This window comes from Mastacembelus armatus, chromosome 13 (genome assembly GCF_900324485.2).
Source record: "Mastacembelus armatus chromosome 13, fMasArm1.2, whole genome shotgun sequence".
In the NCBI taxonomy this organism is placed as follows: domain Eukaryota; kingdom Metazoa; phylum Chordata; class Actinopteri; order Synbranchiformes; family Mastacembelidae; genus Mastacembelus; species Mastacembelus armatus.
The window spans coordinates 23923289-23948998 of record NC_046645.1 but is presented as its reverse complement, the minus strand read 5'-3'; the positions used below and the strand labels follow the sequence as shown (position 1 = coordinate 23948998).

Below are 25710 nucleotides of genomic sequence, written 5' to 3'. Positions count from 1 at the left end.
TTCTGATCCAAACCACCTGAGAACCGCTGACCCAGAGGATCAACACATTATAAAAAGCACCACCTGAGCTGCAGCCTCATCCATTACATCTGGCTGGTTTGAAGGGCGACTGTCCTCCCTGCACGAGGCAGAAGCCACCTACTGAACTAGATCATGTTCGGTCCATCCTGGTCGATTAGCGTCACCGCAACCAGAGCAGAATGAAGACTGCAGCAGGACCATGCTTCAGCCCTGATGCTGTCTCATGATGTCACACGGTGCAGCTCTGTGATTGGTCACAACAGCACTGAGTCATAAATACAGTCTGATCTGGGCTCAGTAGCAGGACGGAGTCACTTGTGAATGGACTGTCTTATAGAGGGACTCAACAAAGAGAAGCTCAGTGTAGCTGGAGGTGTTTACAAGGGGAGGGAGAGGGAGTAATATAAGACAGCAGGACACAAAAATCCAGTCACTCTTTTGTGGAAAGGAACATATTCTCACATCTGTGGGGTGGGGTTGTGAGTTTTGAGCCCCTGTTCGACTAAGTGTGGAGTTTACATGTTCTTTTCACAGACTTATTGACACTTTCTTTGTTCTTTTCTGTATTTTTATTTCAACCTGCACAATTTTGAAACAGAACATAACATTTTGTTCAAAGCAATGAGTTGAAACTAGTTTATCTATATTTGGTTTGTACATGGCTTCCTACAGGATTAATGACCCGGATTAATGAATCCGGAGTAATCAGTTAATAATAATTTTTCACTTTATTAAAAATAGAAAACACTAAATTCACCAGGTGAATAAATGATGAAATGTTTTGTATGAAAGCAAAGGTCTGAGCGGACGGTAAGAAAAGTGAAAGTGACTTAACTGGCCAAGTATGGTGACCCATACTCGGAATTTGTGCTCTGCTTTTTAACCCAAACCCAAGTGCGCACACACAGCAAGTGAACACACACCGTGCACACACACCCAGGGCAGTGAGCAGCCAATGCTGCGGCGCCCGAGGAGCAGTTGGGGGTCCGGTGCCTTGCTCAAGGGTCTCACCTCAGTCGTGGTATTGAAGGTGGACAATTTCTCCGCCAGACCTGAGACTCAAACCTGCAATTTTCAGGATACAAGTCCAAGTCCCTATCCATTAGGCCACGACTGCCCCCATGAATGAATCATCATCTGATTGTCACCAACAGTGAATCATGAGTTTCACTTTGACTTTTGACCCCAGATGTTTCCGTTATTACTGGTGGATTATATGACGACAACATGCCTGAGGAAACATAAATGGCACAGAAGTCTAAGTACAAAGTCTTTTGTGGTTGGCTACTTGTTTCTGTTGTTGAACTGATTGTGTGTCTACTTTCATACATGTGAAAACAACTGCTACATGTTAAGATTATGAAAACAGAAGAGCAGAGAGAAAATAGGCAGATGCTGCAGGATCCGCCAAGTGGACCGGGTCAGCTCAGTTGTACATGGTCATGTGGAGCCACTGGAACCAATCAGAGAACAGAAAATGTAAAATGACCTGCTTCAATGACTTTTCTTCATATGAATATACTTTAGTTTCATGTTTGAGAGCTTCATTAAAGACTCTGACAAACTTAGTCTTATATATTAAAGTCACTTCATTTTATAAAGGCAAAATAGAAAATCTGTCATATATCACACCTGCTGTATAGTTTTCAGGTCTCTGTTCAGTGTATGCTATACACCAGTGTTTTTGTGCAGATGTATTTCTGTGATCATACCTGTCTGTAGCTGACAGTTATGTTTCCCATTCCCACCATGTCGTATGCTTGAAATTTCTCTGCAAACAGACAAAAAATGCTTCAGACATCATTGGACTCTAATGTCTAATAATAGAACCAGCTGAGAGATGTTTACTGCATCAGGACATCTTTTGTTTGTTTCTGCAGCCTAAGTCAATGTTAGTTTGGCACAGAAGTTTAACTTTATAGATATATATATAGAGGTCGTTTATCCTCCCATCATTTTCCCATCTATAACATCTCTCTTCCTCTGTCTCGCTTCTTCTTTTCTCTGTGATGTTTGCATCATATCAGAACTGTACATACAAACCTCATTTTGGTCAAAACTGTATGTGTTGGCCTAACCAGCCCATTTTAAGCAATGTGGATTTGCACAGTTAAGTGATTTAAACATCACTGTTTCTAAGTCTCCATCCGTCATCACTGTGACAATGCAATATTTTTCCTAATCAAACCCCCTAACTCCCTCCCTTACGGATCATGCTCTCCAGCTTCATCACCAGGTACAGGAAGCCGGGGTAGCTGATGGTCATGTCAGGCTCTGTGTACCTCAGTCCAACCAGCTGCATCACCAAATCATCCACCCTGATGCCTGGAGCAGAGACAGTGTATGACTTCAGCAGCAGGAAAAGTACCAGCTTAAAAGTTGACTTGATTAGAAATAAAGAAGTGTCACTTCATAGAGGTAAATCAAACAAGTGTGATTTTTATGACTATTAAGATCTGAGAGGACAAAGTTGAAACAAAATTATTTCACAGTAAAAACTTTTAAAATAAAAGGCTTCAACTAAAGAAAAAACAGAATATTCTTCATTCACTCAGATGCCAATTGCCCTCATAAATATCTACCTGTTCTCTGCAAATTAACCAGAGCTGGAGTGAAGGTTACTGTGCTACTTCATGCAAAATATGAATCTCATTATTATTAATCAAAATCAAATGAGTTATTCATGCCCTCTGATGGTAGAGAATGTTATAACACTAATGTATGTAAACCCATTCATATCAGAACTGGGCTCTAAACCACATTAAAAAGCAGGAGAGGGAAAAGAGGTGGTTTGGCTCCCTCTGCTGGTCAATTCATTTCTGCTCTGTAAAGCCTCAATAGCTCAGTTGGAAGACAGATTTTTAGTCCAGGTTCAGTCCCTGTTCAGGCAACAGAAAAGTCGTCCATAAACTCTCAGATCCATGTGGGTCATGTTTAAAGTCTGGGGATGAACCTTCCAGGACTGAGACAAGTTTTCAGATGCAGCAATATGAACTTTACTTTGTAATGGCACCAACAAACTGTGGGATTCAGCAAGTTTATGGAAATTCACACCACACAATGTGGATTTGATAAACCTGGGTACATCTGGTTTGGTGTTTATAGACCAGGCCATCAAAAACCATTACAACAGCAACCTCTCTCACAGTGCGACCACCTCAGGGCCATTGCTGTGTGACATAATGTCTTCAGTAGAAACTCAAAAACTGGGAATGTGGGTCAGACAACTGAGTCTGTGAGACATCACTAGACAGAGGCTGGATAGCTCAGTCAGTAGATTAGTTATTAGGTTATTAGTTATAAGGAGAAGCCATGAGATAAAAAACATGTGGAGCTTTCTTGGGAAGTGAGTTGTAAAACACAAGTTAAGGATCTAAACCAAAAGACAATTAAAGCTGCATGTTTCATATTAACTGATATGTGCAGTTGGGAGGCATTTCAAGTGAAAAATAAGAAACTGTTCTGTAACAGTCCTACCTGCTGCCTTCAGAGCCGGGGCAACCTCCTGGTACTCAAGGCGTTGAGTTTTGTCCTTGTCAAACACCAGGAAGATATCCTGCAGAGAGAAAAACAACATGCAAAGTGAAAAGACCAACAACAGCATGTACTCTGCCAGGATGTCAGTGTCATGGAGGATTTCAGTTCTGTGCTGCATTTTTAGTTGGAGCTATGAAAAAGTCAAACTCATCTATAACAGCTGATGAAAATGAACCATTGAAGCTACATTCCTGCAAACACCCACTACTTTCTTAAATTCATTTTGTCTAGAAATTTGATTTGAAGTCAGCTAAGCTGATTTGGTTCAGCTCCTGCTAAAGCCTCCGTCATGGGGATAACACTGACATACCAAAACAGCCAAGCCACTAAAGGGACAGACCCCCACTGGGAATACCATGTTTTATGTCACTACAATATGAACTGTGGGTAAATCCCTCAGACAAAGTCTGCAGAAATATTAGACAGCCCTTTATGCACTTCAGGATTTGATAGTGGGGCGGCCCTAAACCCTAAAGGACATAGCAGGAACAGACTTCAACCTCCATAGGTTTGGACACTGGGATTTGGTCAGTGTTCTTTAGTGGACCAGAGTTTCATCAGTGTACAGTAACTGAATCATCACGATACAGATCTTTGTTTTGTCTGTGAGGAAGCTAAAATACAAGTCCTCTTCCTGCTGTGGCATCAGTCCTACTTCCTCTGTAACACTGCACCATCACCATCTATGGTAGTCAGGCCGAGTTGTGTTTGAGCTCAATGCCTGTGAGAGATTTCAATAGCTTGTAATTGTTTGGGGGAGCAAAATTATTATTTCCCTGCTCTGTGTGGGCCTGGGGTTATTTTCAGCAGCATCCCAGACAGGGAATATGTTCCTGTGATCCTACTAGCAGTAGTACCCAGTAGCTGCTTTGCAAAGAGATGTAATACTGATGGTGATTACATGTTAACATGAAATCACACTATTACCTGAACAGGCACTTGAACCCTGGACCCTCAGATTAAAAGTCTGATGCTCTGGTTAGCCATCCTTACTCTGGTTTTAATGCAAATATTGCTGATCTTTAGCCACACTTAGAGGAATTGTGATGATTGTCACAAGAACATGAGTGCAACAGGGGCAGTTTTATCCTGAATGACAGGACCCAGCCAAACAAGAACCCTGTAATATTGAGATGAGATCAACTTTTTTTGCGATGGGTCATCATGGTTGACAAGTGAACCACTTACCGTCCACCTCTTGATCTTGTCCCACAGACTTTGGAACTCCGGCCAGGTTAGCTGAGCAATGCCTTGATTCTGCAGAAAACACTGAGGTCAAGGAATTTTACAACAACTCTGAGCTGATACACTGCTGAGAAATGAAGACGGTGTAAAGTCATGTATTAACAGACAGCAGCAAACACTGGGAAGTTTAGTGGACTAAACAAAACCTGCTGGATTTTACAGAACAGAAGAAGAAAACCCTGCTCCCCCAGAGCAAACAAGGCAAATGTTTCCTGGTGACAGCACATGGTACAAGGCAGAACATGTTGATAGCTTCGCTAAAGCCAAAAAAACATAAAACATTAAGAGTTGAGATGAGCCAAGAAACACAATCTGGTCTGTGAGGGGAAGAAAGAAAGCGATAAGATGAGGTGCAACAGTCTAGTACAGGTATTTCCTGGTGTCTGAATATTTCTTGGAGCAGTCACCAACTTTTTTCTGTCTGTCTAATTAGAGATATGCTTCGAGCAGTGTGCCAAGACTATAACACTCAGTATGAGGGGAACCAGGAACTAGCATCAGTCAGAGAACTGAACACATGCGGATTCTGGACAGCTTTAGCTCATTTGCTAGCGCATGAGACTTTTAATCTGAGGGTCCAGGGTTCAAGTCCCTGTTAAGTTTCAGGATGACTGGTGATGTGTTAAAGCAAGAGAAATAGGCAGTGTAAGGAAAGCATCTCCCAAACCTGTTTGTTGGGTGTTTCAGTGCTGCAGTGGTTAGTACTGACTAAAAGCTGTCTAAGGACAATCAGTGAGCTGGTGAAAGGCTAACTGATGTGCAGTAGGCAACATTCATCCTTTAATAGATTCATTTTGTCTGAATCTTTGGACCCTGAAATTAAAAGCCGGAGACTTCAGGTTTCACTCAGCAGCAAAACTGCGTCTGCTGCTTTCAGGCTGTGTATTTCTGCTGTATCAGACAGCATTCAAAATGTGAATGTGCACGTGAATGTGCACATACGGGACTCACCAAGAGCCTGGATAGCTCAGTCGGTAGAGCATCAGACTTTTAATCTGAGGGTCCAGGGTTCAAGTCCCTGTTCAGGCGCTGCAGCTTTTACATAAGTAAAAATGAACAAATCTGACATTGAGTCACTTCCAGTGAGATCTATGGAACATGTTGACTGTCACAGTACAATGTGTGTGAAATAAGCACATGAAAAATCAAGCGGGTTTGCATTTGTAAAAAAATAGTCAATTATGCTTTTGTTTTGATGAATCAATAAAATACACCTCTGCGATTTTTTCTACTGATTTAAACTTTTTTTAAGATCTTTTGTACAATTCTGTTTTCCATTTAGTTTGAATCTTTGTTAAAGTTAAAGAAATGCAGAGAAACAACCAGCAGCTACATTGGTGATATAATGTCATAATGTCAGGGCTGATCAGTGCAGTGTGAGGTTTTGAGGTGTTTTTCAAGGATACATCCATGAGCACCACCAGGCTCTTGCAGTGCTCCAGTGCCAGGTTCTTCTCACTGCCAGCCAACACTGCAGACAACAAGGACAGTCACTTTGTCATGCATTCATTAACATGAAGTCCTTGTGTAACACTGATATTGATGACATGTTTTAAAAGTAACTTCACCTAGACAGTGACCTGAGATTAAAAGTCTTGCTGAGCTACCCGGGCTCTTATAAATGCAGCCTTGTTTCTGATTTTATGATATAACAGGAGCGACTAATACACTGAAAGAACATCAGGGAAGACGGCACCAAGGAATCACTAACCTCCTCCCTGTATGGCCTCAGTCAGCAGGCTGTGCAGGTGCACCGGTTTGCAAACTCCCTTCTGACAAGAAAAAGGAAACATTCACAACACAAGACATAACGGTCAGTGTGACAGCACACACACACACACACACACACACACACACACACACAGACGTTACACACATACACACAAAACAAAGGCATCGCTCCTTTTCACTTGTACCAGTTACCAGTAACTTAATGTTTAGTTTCGGCTGTGATTTCTGTAATTGTCTAATCTGTGTGTGAATAAAGGTGTTCTTTCAGCACCTGGCAGATGTTTGGATGAACAGCAGCTGTGTAGATGTAAATCTCACCTTGTTGCTGTGTTTCTCGAACAGAAGTCTGATAGATTTAGGTGAAGGAAGAGCAGTCTGGTGAGGATATGAAGGCTGCAGGAAGAAAACACAGCCTGGACTCAAAGATGGGCCTTTCATTTTTATAAACATAAACACCTCTTTTACCACTTTCCTGTCATATATTATGTTTATACTTTTTTATGTGCAACTATATAATATAGTCACTTTTTTGCAGCTGTGATTTACTCTAATATGTCTTTTGAGCATTGCATTGTGGGATAACAGCAGACCACATGGTTGCAAATCCCTGGACCATGAAACTAAAAACTGGAGATGTCCAGGTTTCATTTAGAGCGGCAAAACTGAGTCTGCTGCTTTCTGGATGTGTTGTAGCGTTTAGAATTTCCCACAGCATTAAAAATGTGCATGTGAAAGTGCACGTGTGAGCTCCTACATAAGAGCCTGGATAGCTCAGTCGGTAGAGCATCAGACTTTTAATCTGAGGGTCCAGGGTTCAAGTCCCTGTTCAGGCGATGAGTGTTTTAAGTGACTGAAAACAGACAAACCACTACAACATTCAGTCACTACTAGTCTGATCTGTAAAACATGCTGTCACAAAACCGTGGCTTTGCAGTTATCACAAAAAAATCAGATATGTTTACATTTTGTAAAAAGTATCAAATCTGCTTCTGATAAATCTATAAAATGTTTTCTAATGATTGAAGCTTTTCAAGATCTTTCTTCAGAGCTTTACAATTAGGCTTCTCTTATTCTAAGTCTCTAATTCTCCAAATGAACATACTACAACACAAAACCTGCTCAGAATGAGTGTGTGGTACAGACATGACACAGAGATGGACAGTGGATTTAACCCCTTTTAAAAGTCTGATGCTCTGCTGACTGAGCTGCCCTCTGAGGCCAACAGTCCATGTGCTCAAATGCATTTCAACTCAAAACCAAATGTTGGATGTAATGTTTTTAACGCTGTCAGTCCAGTGCACTTCATGAGACACTCAGTTTGTTCACTATTTTAAATAGTAACATGTTTCCCACCTCTTGTACTGTAGACAGGTCTTGTGTTGGTCTGGGAGCTGGTCTGGAAGAAAACACAAATCAGTATGACAGGATGTAACCCTCAAACTTCATTCTTCTTCTTTCACTCCTCTAGTGCTGAAATGTTATTATTACACTGTTACACCAACAAGATCAATCGAAGGGTGTTGGGAAGATGGCACCAGATAATGTCATTTTTACTTTATAACTTAAGTCCAGTGTATTGAAAACAATAAGAACCAACCTGTGCTGTGACAGACTGACCCATGACTCACCTGACAGCGCTGCCCTGCTCCGTCAGCACGCGGAGCAGGAATGACCCCTCCTGATTGGGCTCGGCGGTGGACGGGATGATGATGTAATGACCTGCTGGGAGCGAGCCGCGAAGAACAACCTCCCGGTGTGACGTGTACTGGGGGCTGCAGAGGACTGGCTGGAGTGCTCTCAGGTCTTCGGGCGACAGGTACGTGTTCTTAGGATGGGCCTGGAGAGGGAGGATATACTTTTAATTTATACATTTACATTTATTTAATATTTTTCAAGTTCTCATCCCCACCATGGTCTCAACCAAACTGCGCTCTCCAAGCTCTTATCAAGCCCCCAACCCCCTTATTAGTAATGAAACTGATCATTGAATTAATTCATAATTTACATATTTACATCATGTGCGTCACAGTGTGTGTGTGTGTGTGTGTGTTTACCGGGTATACATGAAGGGCCATGGAAAAGTTTATGCCGCTACGTCGCTGTTGTTTCTGCATAAGAGCCAGAACGAAGGAGCATGCACTCTGAGGGTCCACTTTGCTGCTTTTCACCTCCGACAGCACAAAGTAGAACTGTGGGTTCTGCCAGAACCAACCTATACACACACACACACATGAACATGAACTACTTCTGTCCTTTACCGACAGCTGGTCAGCACTGACAATTTAGATACCTTCTCCATCCATCATCTATACCCTCTTAGTCCTAACCAGGGTCACAGGGATCAGCTGGAGCCTATCCCAGCTCTCTTTGGGTGAAAGGCAGGGGTACACCCTGGACAGGTCACCAGTCCATCACAGGGCCACATAGAGACAAACAACCTCACACACTCACACTCACTCCTATGGGCAATTTAGAGTCACCAATCAACCTGACATACATGTTTTTGGACTGTGGGAGGAAACCAGAGTACCTGGAGAAAACCCACACAAGGACAGGGAGAACATGCAAACTCCACACAGAAAGGCCCTTGATGGGTTTCAAACCAGGAATCCTCTTGCTGTGAGGCAACAGTGTTAACCACTAAGTCACCGTGCTGCCCCTTAAATACCTTTTCAATGCACTGACTTTAAATATATTTCATAGCCTCATCCTACAGAGGGCAGATGGCTTTTTTACATTTTTTGGGTGAAAGGTTCCATATGTGGACAATCATCTGTTTACAGCATCTTCTGTGTGTGTTTGTGTTTTGTCAGATCTGATCGCAAAGTTTGCATCTGCTAATTTTACCAAAAAATACTGGAACATTTTATTTCTACCTTTATTCTCTGAAATCAATGTCACACCTGTGTGGGTGAATATCAAACCGATTTCAGTTTTATTACACAGTAAAATTATGTTGCAAATAAAATGATTTTGTCAGACCCGAATATGAATTTAATGAACCTGTCAGTGCTGATAAAACTCAGCTCTTTGAGGTGTTATCTGAAACCACAGCACCAACTTCAGTCTCTATCATCAATAGTCATTATAAAAAGCCAAAACTGCCAAATTGCTAGAAGTTGGACTTTGTTCATTTTGATGTCGTGACTCACTCTCATCCATGTTGAGCTACATTAATACACCTTTGCCTGAGGAACATAATTACAGCTATTAAAGTTAATGCAGAGAAAACTCCACAGACAGACTGGTGGTGAGCTGCAGTGATGACATGTCCTGTGGCACCTCTTTGACAGTCTTATTAAAAACAGTACAAACATGTCTCAACTTGGTCTGACAAAAGATCCTATTGCAGAACAGATCACTAACATGGTACGAACAGTTCCAGAGCGAGGAGGGCATGAAAAAAAGAGGAAGGTTATTTCTGACTACAATAAATTAAGACTTCACAAAATAAAAGCTTGTGTGCAAATAATAGCTAGGGCTGCAGAAAAGGACAGGCTAAGGACAAGAAAAGCAGAACTACCTGCACTATCCTGGCTCACACTAAAGGCAGTGACACATGACTGAATAAATAAATTACTGTGCTGGGGTTAGCTAAGATGCTCATTTTCACCCATAACCTAAAGAACATATAACACTTCTTTCATAATAGCCACTCTCTCCAAACTGCTGTTGTTTTTAACAGACTGCTCTCACTGTGACTATCAATGTGATGATCAAGCCTGATAAATGTGATGATACAGACCTGACCTGGTTCTCTCTTCACCTGCAGAATGACAAGACCACAGGACAACAAACACACAAAGCTTTTTTCTTCATGTACCATCATGTTCCTTACCTCCTTGGGAAGATCCTCCCGCTGTGATGCTCGGCACCCAGTTCCCATGATGCATCACACAGTGCCACGGCTGCACGTTGGCACCCTGTTTGCTGAGACCCTCCGTCAGGTGACATACCTCCATTATCTCAAACTGCTGTCGGAAATCTGACACCGACATCCTGGTGGAGCGAGAAACAGCTGAGGTGACTAACGGGCTGGTCTCCCAACCTCGGTGGCCACAGTTCATACTGAAATCTTTTTCATTTAGTTCCTTATATTTAGATGCTTTATGTTTCAGGACTGATATCCTGCGAGCAGCAAAGCAGCAGCTGTCTGTCACAGTCACACTGTCTGCTCGCAAACCTCTTTGCCAAATGAGATTCTAAAGCATGTGTGTGAGAAAAAGTCACGTTATGGATTAGCTGACTTGTTTTCTTTGGCAGGACTCGCACGTCAGGGTGTTTTGTTTCAGGTCTTTTGTTCTGCAGAAGGTGAGCAGTCATGTCAGCAGTGATGTATGGCACAGAAAGATGCCACAAACTCACCAGAACTCCCCGTCGTCCCGGCTCACTCGGCCCAGTCTTTTCTGCTCCTCCACGCTCACCGCGTTCCACTCTGGACTGCAAACACAAAGAGGCAAAAACAGGAAGGCAAATATAAAAATATAGCAGATATAAATGTGTGAAATAACCTTTCCTAAGTTTCCCACTCCCTCTAATGAAAGCAGCCAATATTTCTGTCTTCCCAGAAGCTCATATTCCTCAAAGCCTGTAAATACAGACCCCTGGAGGAATCAAAATACACAACCAGGAAAACTGCCTCAGTGTTATTTTTGCATCTGCCACAGTTGTTTTTTAAACTCTAATTTCTTCTTCTAACAGAGAAATATAAACTCAACGTGAGCAAGCCTGATAAACACAGGTGCACATGCATATATACACACACACACACACACACACACACACACACACACACACATACACACACCCACACAAACGTGCCACTTCAGACAGTATTCTCTTCATCCTGCAGGCTGACTGCAGGTTTTCTTCATTACAACACGTTCTGAAAGTGAAAGTTACTTGTGTAGCCAAGTATGGTGACCCATACTCAGAATTTGTGCTCCCAAAGTGCACACACACAGCAGTGAACACACACCATGAACACACACACCCGGAGCAGTGGGCAGCCATCGCTGTGGCGCCCGGGGAGCAACTGGGGGTCCGGTGCCTTGCTCAAGGGTCTCACCTCAGTCATGGCACTGAAGGTGGACAGAGCGCTGGCTATTCGCTCCTGCCGGACTTTTCGGGTTACAAGTCCGACTCCGTATATATTAGGCCACGACTGCCCCGAGGTAAGGTTCAGCCAACATCAAACAAGTTAAAGTTATAAAACCAGTTGAAACCAGGCTAATTTGCTTCATGCAGGTTTATACCAACCCGTTCAAGTCACTCCAGGGCCCGTGCCACTCTGTGTTGCCCCAGGGGTTTAGGATTCGCACCAAATCCTCCGTGCCATATGTCGTCTTCACCTGGCAGAGGAGAGAACAAAGGACTGAAAAAAACGCAGTGAGATGAAGAAGCCATGATGAATCTGCACAAATCTCTGGTTAGTATTTGTGGCCTCAGAGGAAACAGTTTCCTTGTATGGGAGTGTTTTTTTTTTTTGGCCTCTCAAAATTCAAATGGAAACTCAATACACATTTCAGTTTGAATTATTCAGATTAAAACTTTAAATGGAAACCTAATCCATTGCATTTCATATTGCCATGGTTTCTGGTCTCTTTATTAAACAGTGCCCCAATCGACTGCACTTTCATTACATTGGCAAAAGCAAACTGTCAAGTCATCTCATCAAGGCAGGTTCTCACTTGCACAGGGTGTCCCACCCCCACTCTTCCTCCGATTGGCTAACTCTAACCAAAGCCTAAACCGACCTAATGAATGAAGACACCAGCCTTACCTTCTCTAGTGCAGTCAGAGAGTAGGCATGTCTGAACATGATCCCCAGCTCATTCCTCTTCTCCAGGGGACCCTGAACGATAATAAAGCATCCACACACACTCATGTCAAAAGGTAAAAGGCAAACGTTATGACTTATCAAACGATAATAAACCTTAAATGAACTCTGTGATTCCTAGCACATCCAGGGATCTAAACTAGATCTTACAGGCCTGTTTCTCTCCACCTCACCGCATTCCTACCATCCTCGCTGTACCTGGCAGTTGGCGCAGTTGATAAGAGCTCCTTTAGCCAGCAGGTATCTGAGGAAGGCCGGCAGGTCTTTGGGTAACATGGAGATGGTCAGAACCTCTGTCACCCCGCCGGTTATATCAACCATGGCCTCATGAGGGAAGCCCATGTCCAGCGCTCTGTAGCCACCTTTCAACCTGTGACAAAACACACAACAAAGAGTCCAGGTGATCGACAGGTCAATAACTGGACAATAACTCGGCTGCTCCCTTCAGTGGTCGCCACAGCGAATCATCTGCCTCCATTTAACCCTATCCTCTGTATCCTCCTCACCCACACCAACTATCCTCATGTCCTCCTTCACTACATCCAAGAACCTCCTCTTTGGTCTTCCTCTAGGCCTCCTTCCTGGCAGCTCTAACCTCAGCATCCTTTTACCAATGTATCACTGTCCCTCCTCTGAACGTGTCCAAACCATCTCAATCTGGCTTCCCTGGCTTTTTCTCCAAAACATCTAACATGAGCTGTCCCTCTGATGTCCTCATTCCTGATCCTATCCATCCTCGTCACTCCCAGAGAGAACCTCAACATCTTCAGCTCTGCTACCTCCAGCTCTGCCTCCTGTCTTTTTCTCAGTGCCACTGTCTCTAAACCAGACAACATTGCTGGTCTCACCACTGTCTTGTCCCCCTTTCCTTTCATTCTTGCTGACACTCTTTTGTCACACATCACACCTGACACTTTCCTCCACCCGTTCCAACCTGCTTGCACACGTCTCTTCACTTCTTTTCCACACTCTCCGTTGCTCTGGACTGTTGACCCTAGGTACTTAAAATCCTCCACCTTCTTCACCTCTACTCCCTGTAACCTCACGTTCTACTTGAGTCCCTCTCATTTACACACATGTTTTACTGCGGCTAACCTTCATTCCTCTCCTTTCCAGAGCAAACCTCCACCTCTCTAGATTTTCCTCCACCTCCAAATATTGCATCTGTGGTTCTCTTTCTTGGCATGAAACCATACTGCTGCTCACAAATGCTCACTTCTGACCTCAGCCTAGCCTCCACTACACTTTCCCATAACACCTTCAACTTCCAGCTTCAGACTCATCACCCTATCTGACACTCTCTTCACCTCCAGAACATTCCTAGCAAAATCCTCCTTCAGGATAACTCCTACTCCATTCCTCTTTCCATCCACACCATGATAAAACAGCTTGAACCCTGCTCCTAATCTATAGGCCTTGCTACCTTTCCACCTGGTCTCCTGAACACACAAGATATCCACCTTTCTTCCCTCCATCATATCACATAACCACTGAGGTTGCAATGATCAATGGGCTGACAGGGACTCACTTGGCGTAGGCTTTCTCCAGCAGGCAGCTCCAGAACTCATTTTTTTCTGGAGAGCTGAGGTAGATGAGATTGTTGTCCACAGTCGGCAAGTAGTCGTCTATTGTCACCTCTTCCCACTGACCGTACTGCCAGAACTGCAGGGAGAGAAGGGCAGTGATGCTTTTGTCTTCAAAAGGAGGCCATAAAAAGTTTTTCATCCTTGTCAGTTTCATTCACTTCCCAAAATCTTCCATTATAGATAAATGGCTTCTATTTGCTGTTGTCCTTCATTATTGTAAATTTGATGTTTGTACAGGATCAGGAATTCATAGCTGCAGTTCCAATCAGACTGCCTGGAGAAGACTGAGGAAACTGCCACATGCATGCCTGAGGTATTTACCCTGAAGACGAAGCTACCATTGTATCCTTCCCGGAAGCTCTGTCCTAGAGGGACGACCTTGTTGAGCAGGGACTGATTCATGGACAGAGACGCAATAGCAGAGAGAAGCCAGCAGTCACCTGGGAAAAGATGTGAGAGTTAGCTCAGGTCAGATCAGGAAGGTGCATCTGTAAAAGTCCATGTTTCAGTAGGCAGCCATTTATCACAGCGCTGCTGCATCCTCTTTAGCCCTCAGTTTCCCATAATCCTTTATACCACCTTATCCTTAATACCACAGGACATTAGCTTTAAGAGGCATTTGTCTTCAGATAGAAAACTGATCATTCACCTGATGGCTTAGGCTCTTTGGAACTAATTTACCACAAGATGCTGATGGTGAAACTTTCATAGAAAACAAGATCAATGCTTTACAAGCACACTTGTTACACAGCAGTATTAAAACACTGAACCTGATGAAGTTACTTCAGGTTTAAAGTCCACATTTTGTACAGAACATAAAGATAAACATATGAAATGCAACAGGTGGTCTGTCCAGAGGATGACCAGGCAAGTCCAGGTCAGATTGATTGCTCTGCTGTAATGTCTGCTCTACACAGCATACAAACTGAACACTCAACAGTCTTGCCGAAACATGTCCTTTGTCTTTTGTGGACTCATCTTATCTGAGACAACTGCATTACATGTCAGAAGCCGTCTACTCACTGAGTTTTCCCTGGCAGATGTCCAGACGTGTAGCTCCATTGACTATGAACTGAGGAGACGGACAGAGTTCCTAGAAACGTGGGATGATAAGAGGAAAAGGGGAGGAGGAGGATGAAGACATGAGAGAGCAAGTGGAGAGGGAAAGAGTCATACGGCTGATAAAATAAAATGGAATTAGTGTGTCTGAAAGCACCATGCCAAAGGGAGTGACTGCTATTATTAAAAGCAAACCATGAGATGAATATGACTTAAACATGGCACAACATCTGTTCTTCTGAAGGATATATGGACAGAAAGATTTATTATTACTTTCATCTCTTTGTGTATTTTGTTGTGGGTACACAGTAAATATGTGGTAATCCCTAGTTGTGTACTATAATAGGCAGAATAGATGAAGCAGGACTTTCCTGTAAAACCTGGCAGTAATCTGATACATCACTGTGATACAGTTACTACATTCTACATTTTATCAGCTCTGTGATGATATGTGATTCTGCAGAGACATGTTGTGCCTATAATTAAAATGATGTTTAAAATAACTGATCATGCTGCAAACAATAAGCTCCAAAGTTTGTTCAGTCACACCCTCTTTGGAATTTACTTTGTTCCTTTAGCACAGAAAGAAGTCGTCTAATATTTCATTATGCAAGCAGTGAGCTACAAGTGATACTTGCCATACTGCGTGTATACACTATGTACTGTGTGTGTCTGTGTGTAGATGTGTGAGAGAAAGTCACTGTCCCAGCTACTAAAATAAAAGCCACAGAGAAAGACCAAGTTTCTGTCCACTGCTTATCTCCTTTCACATCTACCACACGTTTGTCAGTGCAAAACCACACAGGAGGACACACAGACACCAGGAACCTGAAAACAAGCACCACCCTGCGAGTCAACACAGACCTGGACGCTCTTCACACATTATTGGCCCAGGCTGTTTTCTGACAGAGCATCCTTCACTTCTGTTTACACTCAGTCCATAAAACAACAGACTGCTTTTAAAGGCAGTGTTTGATTCTGTGTAAAACGTGTCTTAACAAACATATAAGGATCTGCTGCTGCATTATCAAACATCTTCTCCTTCAACAACGTGCCAAAATGATGAAGATCAGCTCACTACACTTTTCCATGTAGTTTTGATTTCAGTTCAGCAGAAGACGCTGACTGTGTTTTATCAGACAAATGATGTAGCTTCCAGATAACTGGACCTTAGACAGAGTCAGGTGAGTCTTATCTGTCTGCATTTGAGCCTTATTTATTGTTTTATACAAATATACTGTGGATAAGGAGACTAAAGATTTCATTATTGTTTGGATTATTTTAAGTTATTAAGTTCTGACATTCCCTTTAAGTCTCACTAACAACATGTAATACTACAATCCTACTACATCTTCTTCTCTGCAGGTGTGACTCCACTGTTTCATTTTAGTGCAACCATCCACTTCTGTGTACTTATGAGTTTCAGAGGATAATACTCTAATTATTCTGGCTAAACTAAATAAACTCTATATGTATATATTTATCCACATTTTTACACAATGTTATAATATCTAATTATCTTAAAGCCTGTACTGTTAAGGTACTTTAATTTCTCATGACGTATTCTATAGGTTTTACATGTACTCTGAACTGTAACACTACCTGTCTTATAAATGTAGTACAGTGAAAAGTACAATATGATTCTATAAATGCAGTGGAGTACAAACCAACATGAAGTGGAAATATTTGAGTACATGTGTGTTAACACAGTAAAGTATAATAGTTGTGTTAATGTACAGTGTAGTAGTTATAGTTAGTTAGTTACTGAATATAGATTTTAAGCTGCTGAGAAGGTTTGTTTAAAATACTCCCAGTCGGTGCCGCTGGGACAAGTTTGCAGTTCAGAGCAAAGTTTTTAAAGTTGTATTTAAATGTTAAAGCTTGTAACTGCAGGTGTTGCATTCAGGTGTGTTTGGAGTAAAACACTTTAAAACCTCTACTGGGTTTGTTATAATCACTTATGTGATATCTTACCCCACACACTGTCTACTGAACTTCCTGTGACTTATTTCCGTAAGATAGGAAAATGTAATAAATACAAAATATGCAGCAGAAACTTTCTTTTTGATTGGGTGTGATATTTAAAGTAATGTGATGTAGGGACTGCAGGGTGTAACAAACAAACGCAAAGTGTGGCCCAGCTCAGCAGTACAGATGTGAAGATGAACTCCACCTGAACCGGGAAGTCACATGTTTACACCTTAACACCATGTAGGACCTAATTAGTTTGAATTAAAGAGAGTTTTCACTGAGCTGTGGACTGTTGCACCACCGCATATTTACCTTTGGGCGCTTCCATCTCACCCCGGACTGCATCTCCAGTTCCCCCACGGGGAACTGATAATCCACGAACAGTCCCTCCCGGTCCAGCGTCAACACCGCGCCGCTGTCCGGGAACGTGTCCCGGTTCACGGCATCCGCCAGCCAGCGGCGGGACTGAGAGCCCAGGAGCTCGTCCGAGCACACGGACTCCACATCGTCCTCCAGCGGAGGGAGCGAGCTTTCCGACGACACACTGGCGGACTTCAACATGCTGCAGCTGTTGCACCTCCTGTGTTTCCGACCCATGAGTCTGTCTGTCTGCTCTCACTGCAGCAGGTAATAAATACACAGAAGCCCCGCCCTCTGGCAAAGGCCCCCAGGTAAATGCTCACCTGGACGGAAGGTGTGGGTGGTTGGTGCTGCTGGGTAGCTGACGTTAACTACCTTATATACTTCTAATTTGAAGTACTTTATATACTGCTGGGTAGCTGACGTTAACTACCTTATATACTTCTAATTTGAAGTACTTTATATACCGCTGGGTAGCTGACGTTAACTACCTTATATACTTCTAATTTGAAGTACTTTATATACCGCTGGGTAGCTGACGTTAACTACCTTATATACTTCTAATTTGAAGTACTTTATATACCGCCGGGTAGCTGACGTTAACTACCTTATATACTTCTAATTTGAAGTACTTTATATACCGCCGGGTAGCTGACGTTAACTACCTTATATACTTCTAATTTGAAGTACTTTATATACCGCCGGGTAGCTGACGTTAACTACCTTATATACTTCTAATTTGAAGTACTTTATATACCGCCGGGTAGCTGACGTTAACTACCTTATATACTTCTAATTTGAAGTACTTTATATACCGCCGGGTAGCTGACGTTAACTACCTTATATACTTCTAATTTGAAGTACTTTATATACCGCCGGGTAGCTGACGTTAACTACCTTATATACTTCTAATTTGAAGTACTTTATATACCGCTGGGTAGCTGACGGTAACTACCTTATATACTTCTAATTTGAAGTACTTTATATACCGCTGGGTAGCTGACGTTAACTACCTTATATACTTCTAATTTGAAGTACTTTATATACCGCTGGGTAGCTGACGGTAACTACCTTATATACTTCTAATTTGAAGTACTTTATATACCGCTGGGTAGCTGACGTTAACTACCTTATATACTTCTAATTTGAAGTACTTTATATACCGCTGGGTAGCTGACGTTAACTACCTTATATACTTCTAATTTGAAGTACTTTATATACCGCTGGGTAGCTGACGTTAACTACCTTATATACTTCTAATTTGAAGTACTTTATATACCGCTGGGTAGCTGACGTTAACTACCTTATATACTTCTAATTTGAAGTACTTTATATACCGCTGGGTAGCTGACGTTAACTACCTCATATACTTCTAATTTGAAGTACTTTATATACCGCTGGGTACCTGACGTTAACTACCTCATGTACTTCTAATTTGAAGTACTTTATATACCGCTGGGTACCTGACGTTAACTACCTCATGTACTTCTAATTTGAAGTACTTTATATACCGCTGGGTAGCTGACGTTAACTATACTTCTAATTTGAAGTACTTTATATACCACTGGGTAGCTGACGTTAACTACCTTATATACTTCTAATTTGAAGTACTTTATATACCGCTGGGTAGCTGACGTTAACTACCTTATATACTTCTAATTTGAAGTACTTTATATACTGCTGGGTAGCTGACGTTAACTACCTTATGTACTTCTAATTTGAAGTACTTTATATACTGCTGGGTAGCTGACGTTAACTACCTTATGTACTTCTAATTTGAAGTACTTTATATACTGCTGGGTAGCTGACGTTAACTACCTTATGTACTTCTAATTTGAAGTACTTTATATACTGCTGGGTAGCTGACGTTAACTATACTTCTAATTTGAAGTACTTTATATACCGCTGGGTAGCTGACGTTAACTACCTTATATACTTCTAATTTGAAGTACTTTATATACCGCTGGGTAGCTGACGTTAACTACCTTATATACTTCTAATTTGAAGTACTTTATATACCGCTGGGTAGCTGACGTTAACTACCTTATATACTTCTAATTTGAAGTACTTTATATACCGCTGGGTAGCTGACGTTAACTACCTTATATACTTCTAATTTGAAGTACTTTATATACTGCTGGGTAGCTGACGGTAACTACCTTATATACTTCTAATTTGAAGTACTTTATATACCGCTGTTTAGCTGACGTTAACTACCTTATATACTTCTAATTTGAAGTACTTTATATACCGCTGGGTAGCTGACGTTAACTACCTTATATACTTCTAATTTGAAGTACTTTATATACCGCTGGGTAGCTGACGTTAACTACCTTATATACTTCTAATTTGAAGTACTTTATATACCGCTGGGTAGCTGACGTTAACTACCTTATATACTTCTAATTTGAAGTACTTTATATATTGCTGGGTATCTTGGGAATTTCCCACCAGGGATCAATAAAGTTTAATGATCAGTCTGTATTTTGTTTCATCCATCTGATTCTGAAAGGAACTAAAGTTATCAGATAAATGTAGAGCAGGAAAAAGTCCAAGGTTTGGCTCTGACATGTAGTGAAGTCCAACATGAGTAAATGTACTTTATTTTTCAACTGTCTATATAAATACAAAGATCTGTGGTGGATATGATCACAGATGAAACTGACTCCTCTACCATGTTTGGTGTCATAGGCAATGATTCATATCCAAGGTCATTACTGAGACTATATTTGGTCTATATTACTTTCAGGATAATTAAGTAAAGCATATGTAATATTGCATGATATTACCATCTTTATTTATTACTCAAAAGAAACCTTAGTATCATGGTTTGGATCATATTGAGAAAGATGGTTATAACATGGCTACTCTCACATACACGGTCACAGCAGTATCCAGGTGTCTGATCTTCTTTGTGCAGCTGTCTTCACTTTATCTCAGCCTCAGTCTCAAATAATGTTCAGAAACCTGGACACATTTTCATGTCAGTCCACCAGGGTTATGAAAGCAGCCTAAGATACTTCCACATAACCAGGATACTAGTGTGGATATGAACACACTCATTATTATTCCCTCCTGGTAATAACATCTGAAAATGTAATAATTGTGCTTACACGTGGTCTAAATCCTGCCTGAAGGGCTCAGAGTGCCCTGAGGACTTGAACAGACTCTAATACATCATGGTTTCTATCTGTGTTTGTAGGTGTGAAGAGACTTGTCATTTACAGTAAGCAAAACAACACAACTGAATCAACAGCCTGCTGTGCAGCTATTACTAATCCTACAGAGCAGGTGAAACACGACCCGGTCCACTTTACATCATGACACACTCGACATGCAGGAACAAGTGGCTAAAGAAAAGCCTTAAGCGTGGCTGTCCTTAATCATGCTAACTTTACTTTGCCTAATAACAGCCCACACCCTGACACCCACGAGATACATAATGAAGTCATATAATTTCTGGGAAGAACCTGCAAACATTTCCTCTACAACACAACTCTTTCCAGTAATGAAGCAACAAGAGTTTCAGCTGGGACAGCAGCTGGAGAAGCAACACACACACAGGCTGTAACTGATAAATTACTTTATTGTGAAAAAAATGAATTTGAAAAATGACCGGTTGACTGTCACGGCTGGTGTGTGTGTGTGCGTTGCATCACTGAGACGTAGCCATGATGCTGGAGACACCTGTGAAAAGAAAAGCAGAAAATGGAAAAGAGACAGAAGAGAAAACAGAAAGATTAGAAATGTTTGATGAACCATGAGACACCTGTCATCCTGTACGAGCCCAACTGAATTCAATCCTGGAGACTGTTTAGATCTCATAAACCCATGTCTTCAATTCCACTCTGGCTATTTCCTTTCAGTGAAAAGCACACAACTTGTAGAACCAACAATAAGTCAGTGTGTGTCCAACTCAGGCCCGAATCTTCTCACACAGATTATAAAAAACACAACTAGTCCTGGTGGTGATGAACTGCAGCATGAGGTGGCACAGTTCACTCTGTGGATCAGTCACTTTGACACACTAGTTTTTAATCAAACTCACTCTCAAAGTCGATCTTCTCCACGATGTTCTTGGGCTTGATGCTCTCTTCCTGGTTGTAGATGAAGATCTGTCCGTCCTCGTCCTCCGTCCAGCCGTACTTATTCATCCACACCTTCACCTGCGTGTCTGCAGCAACAGGGTGACAGGATCAGCAAAGACTCACTGTGTGAGGATGAAACCTGATCGATGGAGCTTTAAAGTGAAATCACCTCTTTTCTGAAGAGGGAACATGTTTGTTTCATGTTTCTATCACTGTTTTCAAGAACATCCACACTCACTAAACGTGACCAACACAGTGATTGCAGCAAAATACTGAAGATGGGGTTAACTGGGTTTTCTGACTGCTTTGTGTTTCCCACCCTGGGTCACGGATCTTACCCAGCGGGTCTCCCAGCATCTCAGCCAGCAGCCGGCGCTCAATGGTCTGGTAGGTTATTCCCACCACGTGGCAGATGACTGAGGAGGAAATTGAATAAACCAATAAATCCTGCTGTCAGATAATGGTTAAGTCTTGATAATATTTAAAGAAGACTTATTTAAACCGTATAACATTCATCTATACACGTTTACTTCCTACACCCAGTTCATTGAAGTCAGCTGCTTGTGTTTCCTGTAAGGACCTAACACTGAGCTGAGTCAGAAGATGATACTCACACTTGCGAACAGAGTCCTCGAAACCAGTAATACCATCAATGAGCTCTCGGTTCTCTTCAAGACTCGTCTGTGAGGGAGAAAAAGAAAAAGACATGATTCACCACTACCACACAAACAAACTGCTTCACCAACTGGGAAATAGAACAATAGCAGTAGGTGACAAAATTAGGGTACAGATGTTGCAATAAATGTAGAAATAAATGATGCCCTGGGCTGATCAGCAGGAATTACATTTAATAGATTAGTCATCGATATAAAATAATTGATGCTGCAGTACAGAAACAGCCTGTGTGGGTAAATATCAGAGTTTGTTACATTTCAGTGGTATAAAACATTAACATTAAACATTAAAAGGAGTTGTGTAAATGTAGAAACATAGTGCTTCCATTTAGTAACAGCACCAAGTTTCACCTTAAAATCCATCAAACCAACACCAGTTAACAAACACACATACACTCTCTCTCTCACTCACTCACTCTCTCTCTCTCTCTCTCTCTCACACACACACACACACACACACAGGCGACTTGTCCTTCCACATGGGGATCATAGACTGGTTTCCACCATGTACATCACCAAATTTTAGATGACGACTTGGCTTAATCCAGGGGTGGGCAATTTTAGTCCAATGTCCTGATTGTTTTCCAACTATCCCTGCCCAACTCAGTGCTGATTACCTGGGTCAGCTGTCTTCAGCCAATCGAAAGGATAGTTGGAAAACAATCAGGGCAGTGGACTAGAATTGCCCACGCCTGGCTTGAGGTCAGATAAAGGTTAGGGTTAAGCACATAGTGGTTATTGTTAGTCTCTTGTAAGTCAAAGTAAAGTGCCCTGAACTGATAGAAACATGACTGTGTGTGTGGCGCACCCAGAAGCTCTGGAAGTGACACGTCTCCAGCAGGTTCCCCAGGTAGAGGATCTGTCTGATGGGGCGCTCCTCTTGCTGCGACACTGTAGTCAAGGAAACATCCCCCCAACCCCAAGACAGAACCCCCAACCTCACCACTGAATACATGCAGTCATACTGGTTTATTTACATATCACATGTTCTACAGAAGTGGGTAATGAGATGTTAATTACATCTGTGTTTACAGCATATTCTTTCAATAAAATAGCAAAACTCGTGATATTGGATGAAACTGCACCAAAAGGATACGTGTGTCTGGTCAATCATGCACTTGCAGAGAGTGAAGTCGGTGTGTGGCAGGTTGGTGAGTGCCTTCAGTAGAATCTGTGACGTCACTTGGGTCTGGAAGTAGGCTGGGTTAAACTGGTACCTGCACAGCCCAGTATGTCAGGGTTAGAGCTTTCATTGCAAACACTGCAGATCACTGACATATCATCTTCAGCTGTGTCTTTTAATAAGGTAAAGTGGAAACTAAATGTTCCTACAACTTGACTTTTTAAATATTTGCTCGTCAGTAAGTAAATAACACTCTGACTGAAAAAGTGTAGTAAACTATGTATTCCCTGAACCAACAGGATGGTTCACTCACCAGCCTGGTTCCTGTGGCAGTCAACAGATCATTTTAAACCTTTCCTGTATCAGCTAATATCGTCTGTCTACATCTGAACATGCACAGTGACAGTGTAACTCACAGCTTCAGGACAGCAAGGTTGGCCTCCAGGTCGTAGGCATTTTCTCTAGCTTGTGTCTCTACATAGCGCTCCAGCGTTGCAAGGTTTTCTGGGTTGTACCTGAGAGGGAAGACAGGATCATTAGCTATGAAGGTGTAAAAGAGTCAAGTGTTTATCTGCTACAGCTACAACGATTCTTCACTGTGCCTGAGAAACTTTCAGTTGTATAATTAAGTTTGGATTAAACGGTAAAGACACATGCATATGTGTACAGACAGGCATAATCATAATAGTCAAGTAAATAATTTTGCCTTGATCATGTTATTTAGTAGTAATGTGCTAATACAGTGTTAATGCTGCATGTATTGTTTTTCTGCAAGACTCAAATACTCTTCCTTGCCATAAACAATTTTTTTTTTATACAAGTTTCTCATGTGATCTCATATCTGTGCCCATGATGTTCCACTGAAGTCCAACAACTTATTTTAGCAGCTTGTAAAGAAGTTACTGCTTAGTTGCTGCCTGTTCTGACCATGAACACTGGGTCTTTATTACTGTGGCTTAGAAAGCGCGAGGTTACAGCACCATGGTGTGCATACTGTCAAACAACCTTAGCTGACTTAGCTGCACACTTGGCAGGGAACGAGCCACTGTAACTGATGCACTTTAGTATTTTAGTATAAGTACTATGAAGTAGCAACAGCATGCAGTGTTATAAAGCACTGAGATTATTCTTCTTCATTAACAAATGAAAGAAAACTCAGTTGTACGTTTACAACAGACATAAAGGTAACTGTGACTGTAGCTTTATGATGGAATTAGACATATTGGCTGTGGAGTTAGACAGAAAACTGATTGACACAATTTGAATCCAGACATTGGGCAAACCTTCAATAACCAGAAATCTGTAAACAGAATATACATTTTCTATTCAAAGAAAACAACCAGGTTCAGGTGAGAAAGTGATTCAAAATGACACTACCTGGCTGCATTACTCATTTTCAATCTGAATAATGTTATAAATCAATATTAATAAATTCATACAGCTGACTAGATTATATAGTCTGTGATTAGATGTCAAGTTTGCTATTTGGTTGACAACACAAAGAAGGAGAGAGGAGGACGGTGATGGAGACAAGGGGAGAGAACAGGGTTTAGTCCCCTGGACATGACGCCCTTGTATAAGGCCACAATCTCTTTGGGGACTTTATTTATCATGTTCAGACTTGCTTCAGTCTGGTTGAGTCGATTAATCGCACAGAAAGCCTCCACATTGATCATTAGCATTAGCAAACAGGCTAAGCTAGCCTTAGCTCGTTGCCGCTCGGCCCGAGGATCATCCGTTACCTGTCGATTCCTCGCAAGAGCTTCGCCACATTCGCCCTCATCTGCTCGAAAGTCGACGACATTTGGTCCTGACTTCACAGAAAGCTTTCGGGTGAAAAACCAAATTAACTCCACACGTGGGCCCCAGAGCTGAAAAGACCCGGGGAGAAGGAAGAGAGAGGTCGGAACGGAAAGAACGACGCACAGACGGACCGGAAAGGGAACAGACCGTCTGTGTCCTATAGTTTACCAGGTCTGGCATTTATAACAAACAAACTCCTGGAAAATCGGATGTAGATTCAATGTGTTATGATTCATTTAATTGTGGACAGACCTCTTGCCTTCATACAAACAGACAGTGGCGCAATAACGTTCATTTATGGCCATAATGTAGAAGCTCTTTAGCGCTAATGCTAACACAGCTACCTGATACATTGCAGCGGTTGACTTGAATGTATTTACATATTTATTATTTAATTTATTACAATTTATTACCATTAATATTAATCCGATTTGATCGCATCACTTTTGCCACTGTATTTGGAAAGTACGTATACCGGAAGTTCTGCTTATTTATTACTACCTACGGTTCCTCTCTGTGACCACCGGGGGGCAGTCACCGCTCTGATTATTGTCTCACCCTCACATTCGCATTTTTATTATAAAGTTTCTCCCCTTGGAGAAATAATTACTCATCAACGAGGTCATCGGTTTTTTAACAGTAGAACACAGAAGCAAAACAAGCTGAGTGTACG

General features: G+C 41.9%; 2 protein-coding genes and 2 non-coding genes across 5 annotated transcripts; 2 read left to right on the top strand and 2 right to left on the bottom strand.

The window, feature by feature from the left end:
- Window positions 1-1018: 1018 nt before the first annotated feature.
- Window positions 1019-17602, bottom strand: LOC113125325 (calpain-9). The gene is made up of 20 exons (XM_026298711.1): window positions 17302-17602; window positions 14983-15052; window positions 14281-14399; window positions 13902-14035; window positions 12572-12743; window positions 12317-12388; window positions 11794-11885; window positions 10900-10974; window positions 10373-10533; window positions 8589-8746; window positions 8163-8371; window positions 7888-7930; window positions 6853-6927; window positions 6515-6575; window positions 6210-6274; window positions 4747-4815; window positions 3499-3577; window positions 2230-2346; window positions 1734-1792; window positions 1019-1474 (listed from the first exon to the last, which is right to left on the bottom strand). The coding sequence occupies exons 1-20, from the start codon at window positions 17584-17586 to the stop codon at window positions 1448-1450; spliced, it is 2142 nt and encodes a 713-aa protein (XP_026154496.1). The 5' UTR covers window positions 17587-17602; the 3' UTR covers window positions 1019-1447.
- Window positions 5760-5832, top strand: trnak-uuu (transfer RNA lysine (anticodon UUU)). Its single transcript has one exon. It is a non-coding gene; the product is annotated as a tRNA-Lys (tRNA).
- Window positions 7295-7367, top strand: trnak-uuu (transfer RNA lysine (anticodon UUU)). Its single transcript has one exon. It is a non-coding gene; the product is annotated as a tRNA-Lys (tRNA).
- Window positions 17603-20915: 3313 nt separating the features above from the next.
- eif3k (eukaryotic translation initiation factor 3, subunit K) lies at window positions 20916-25168 on the bottom strand. Of its 2 annotated transcripts, none has more exons than XM_026298712.2 (8): window positions 24977-25168; window positions 23651-23749; window positions 23208-23328; window positions 22920-22997; window positions 22052-22118; window positions 21776-21853; window positions 21398-21523; window positions 20916-21036 (listed from the first exon to the last, which is right to left on the bottom strand). In XM_026298712.2, the coding sequence occupies exons 1-8, from the start codon at window positions 25036-25038 to the stop codon at window positions 21005-21007; spliced, it is 663 nt and encodes a 220-aa protein (XP_026154497.1). In that variant the 5' UTR covers window positions 25039-25168; the 3' UTR covers window positions 20916-21004. The 2 variants fall into 2 exon arrangements, with proteins under 2 accessions (XP_026154497.1, XP_026154498.1); XM_026298713.2 differs by having other exon boundaries at window positions 22920-22994.
- Window positions 25169-25710: the final 542 nt, after the last annotated feature.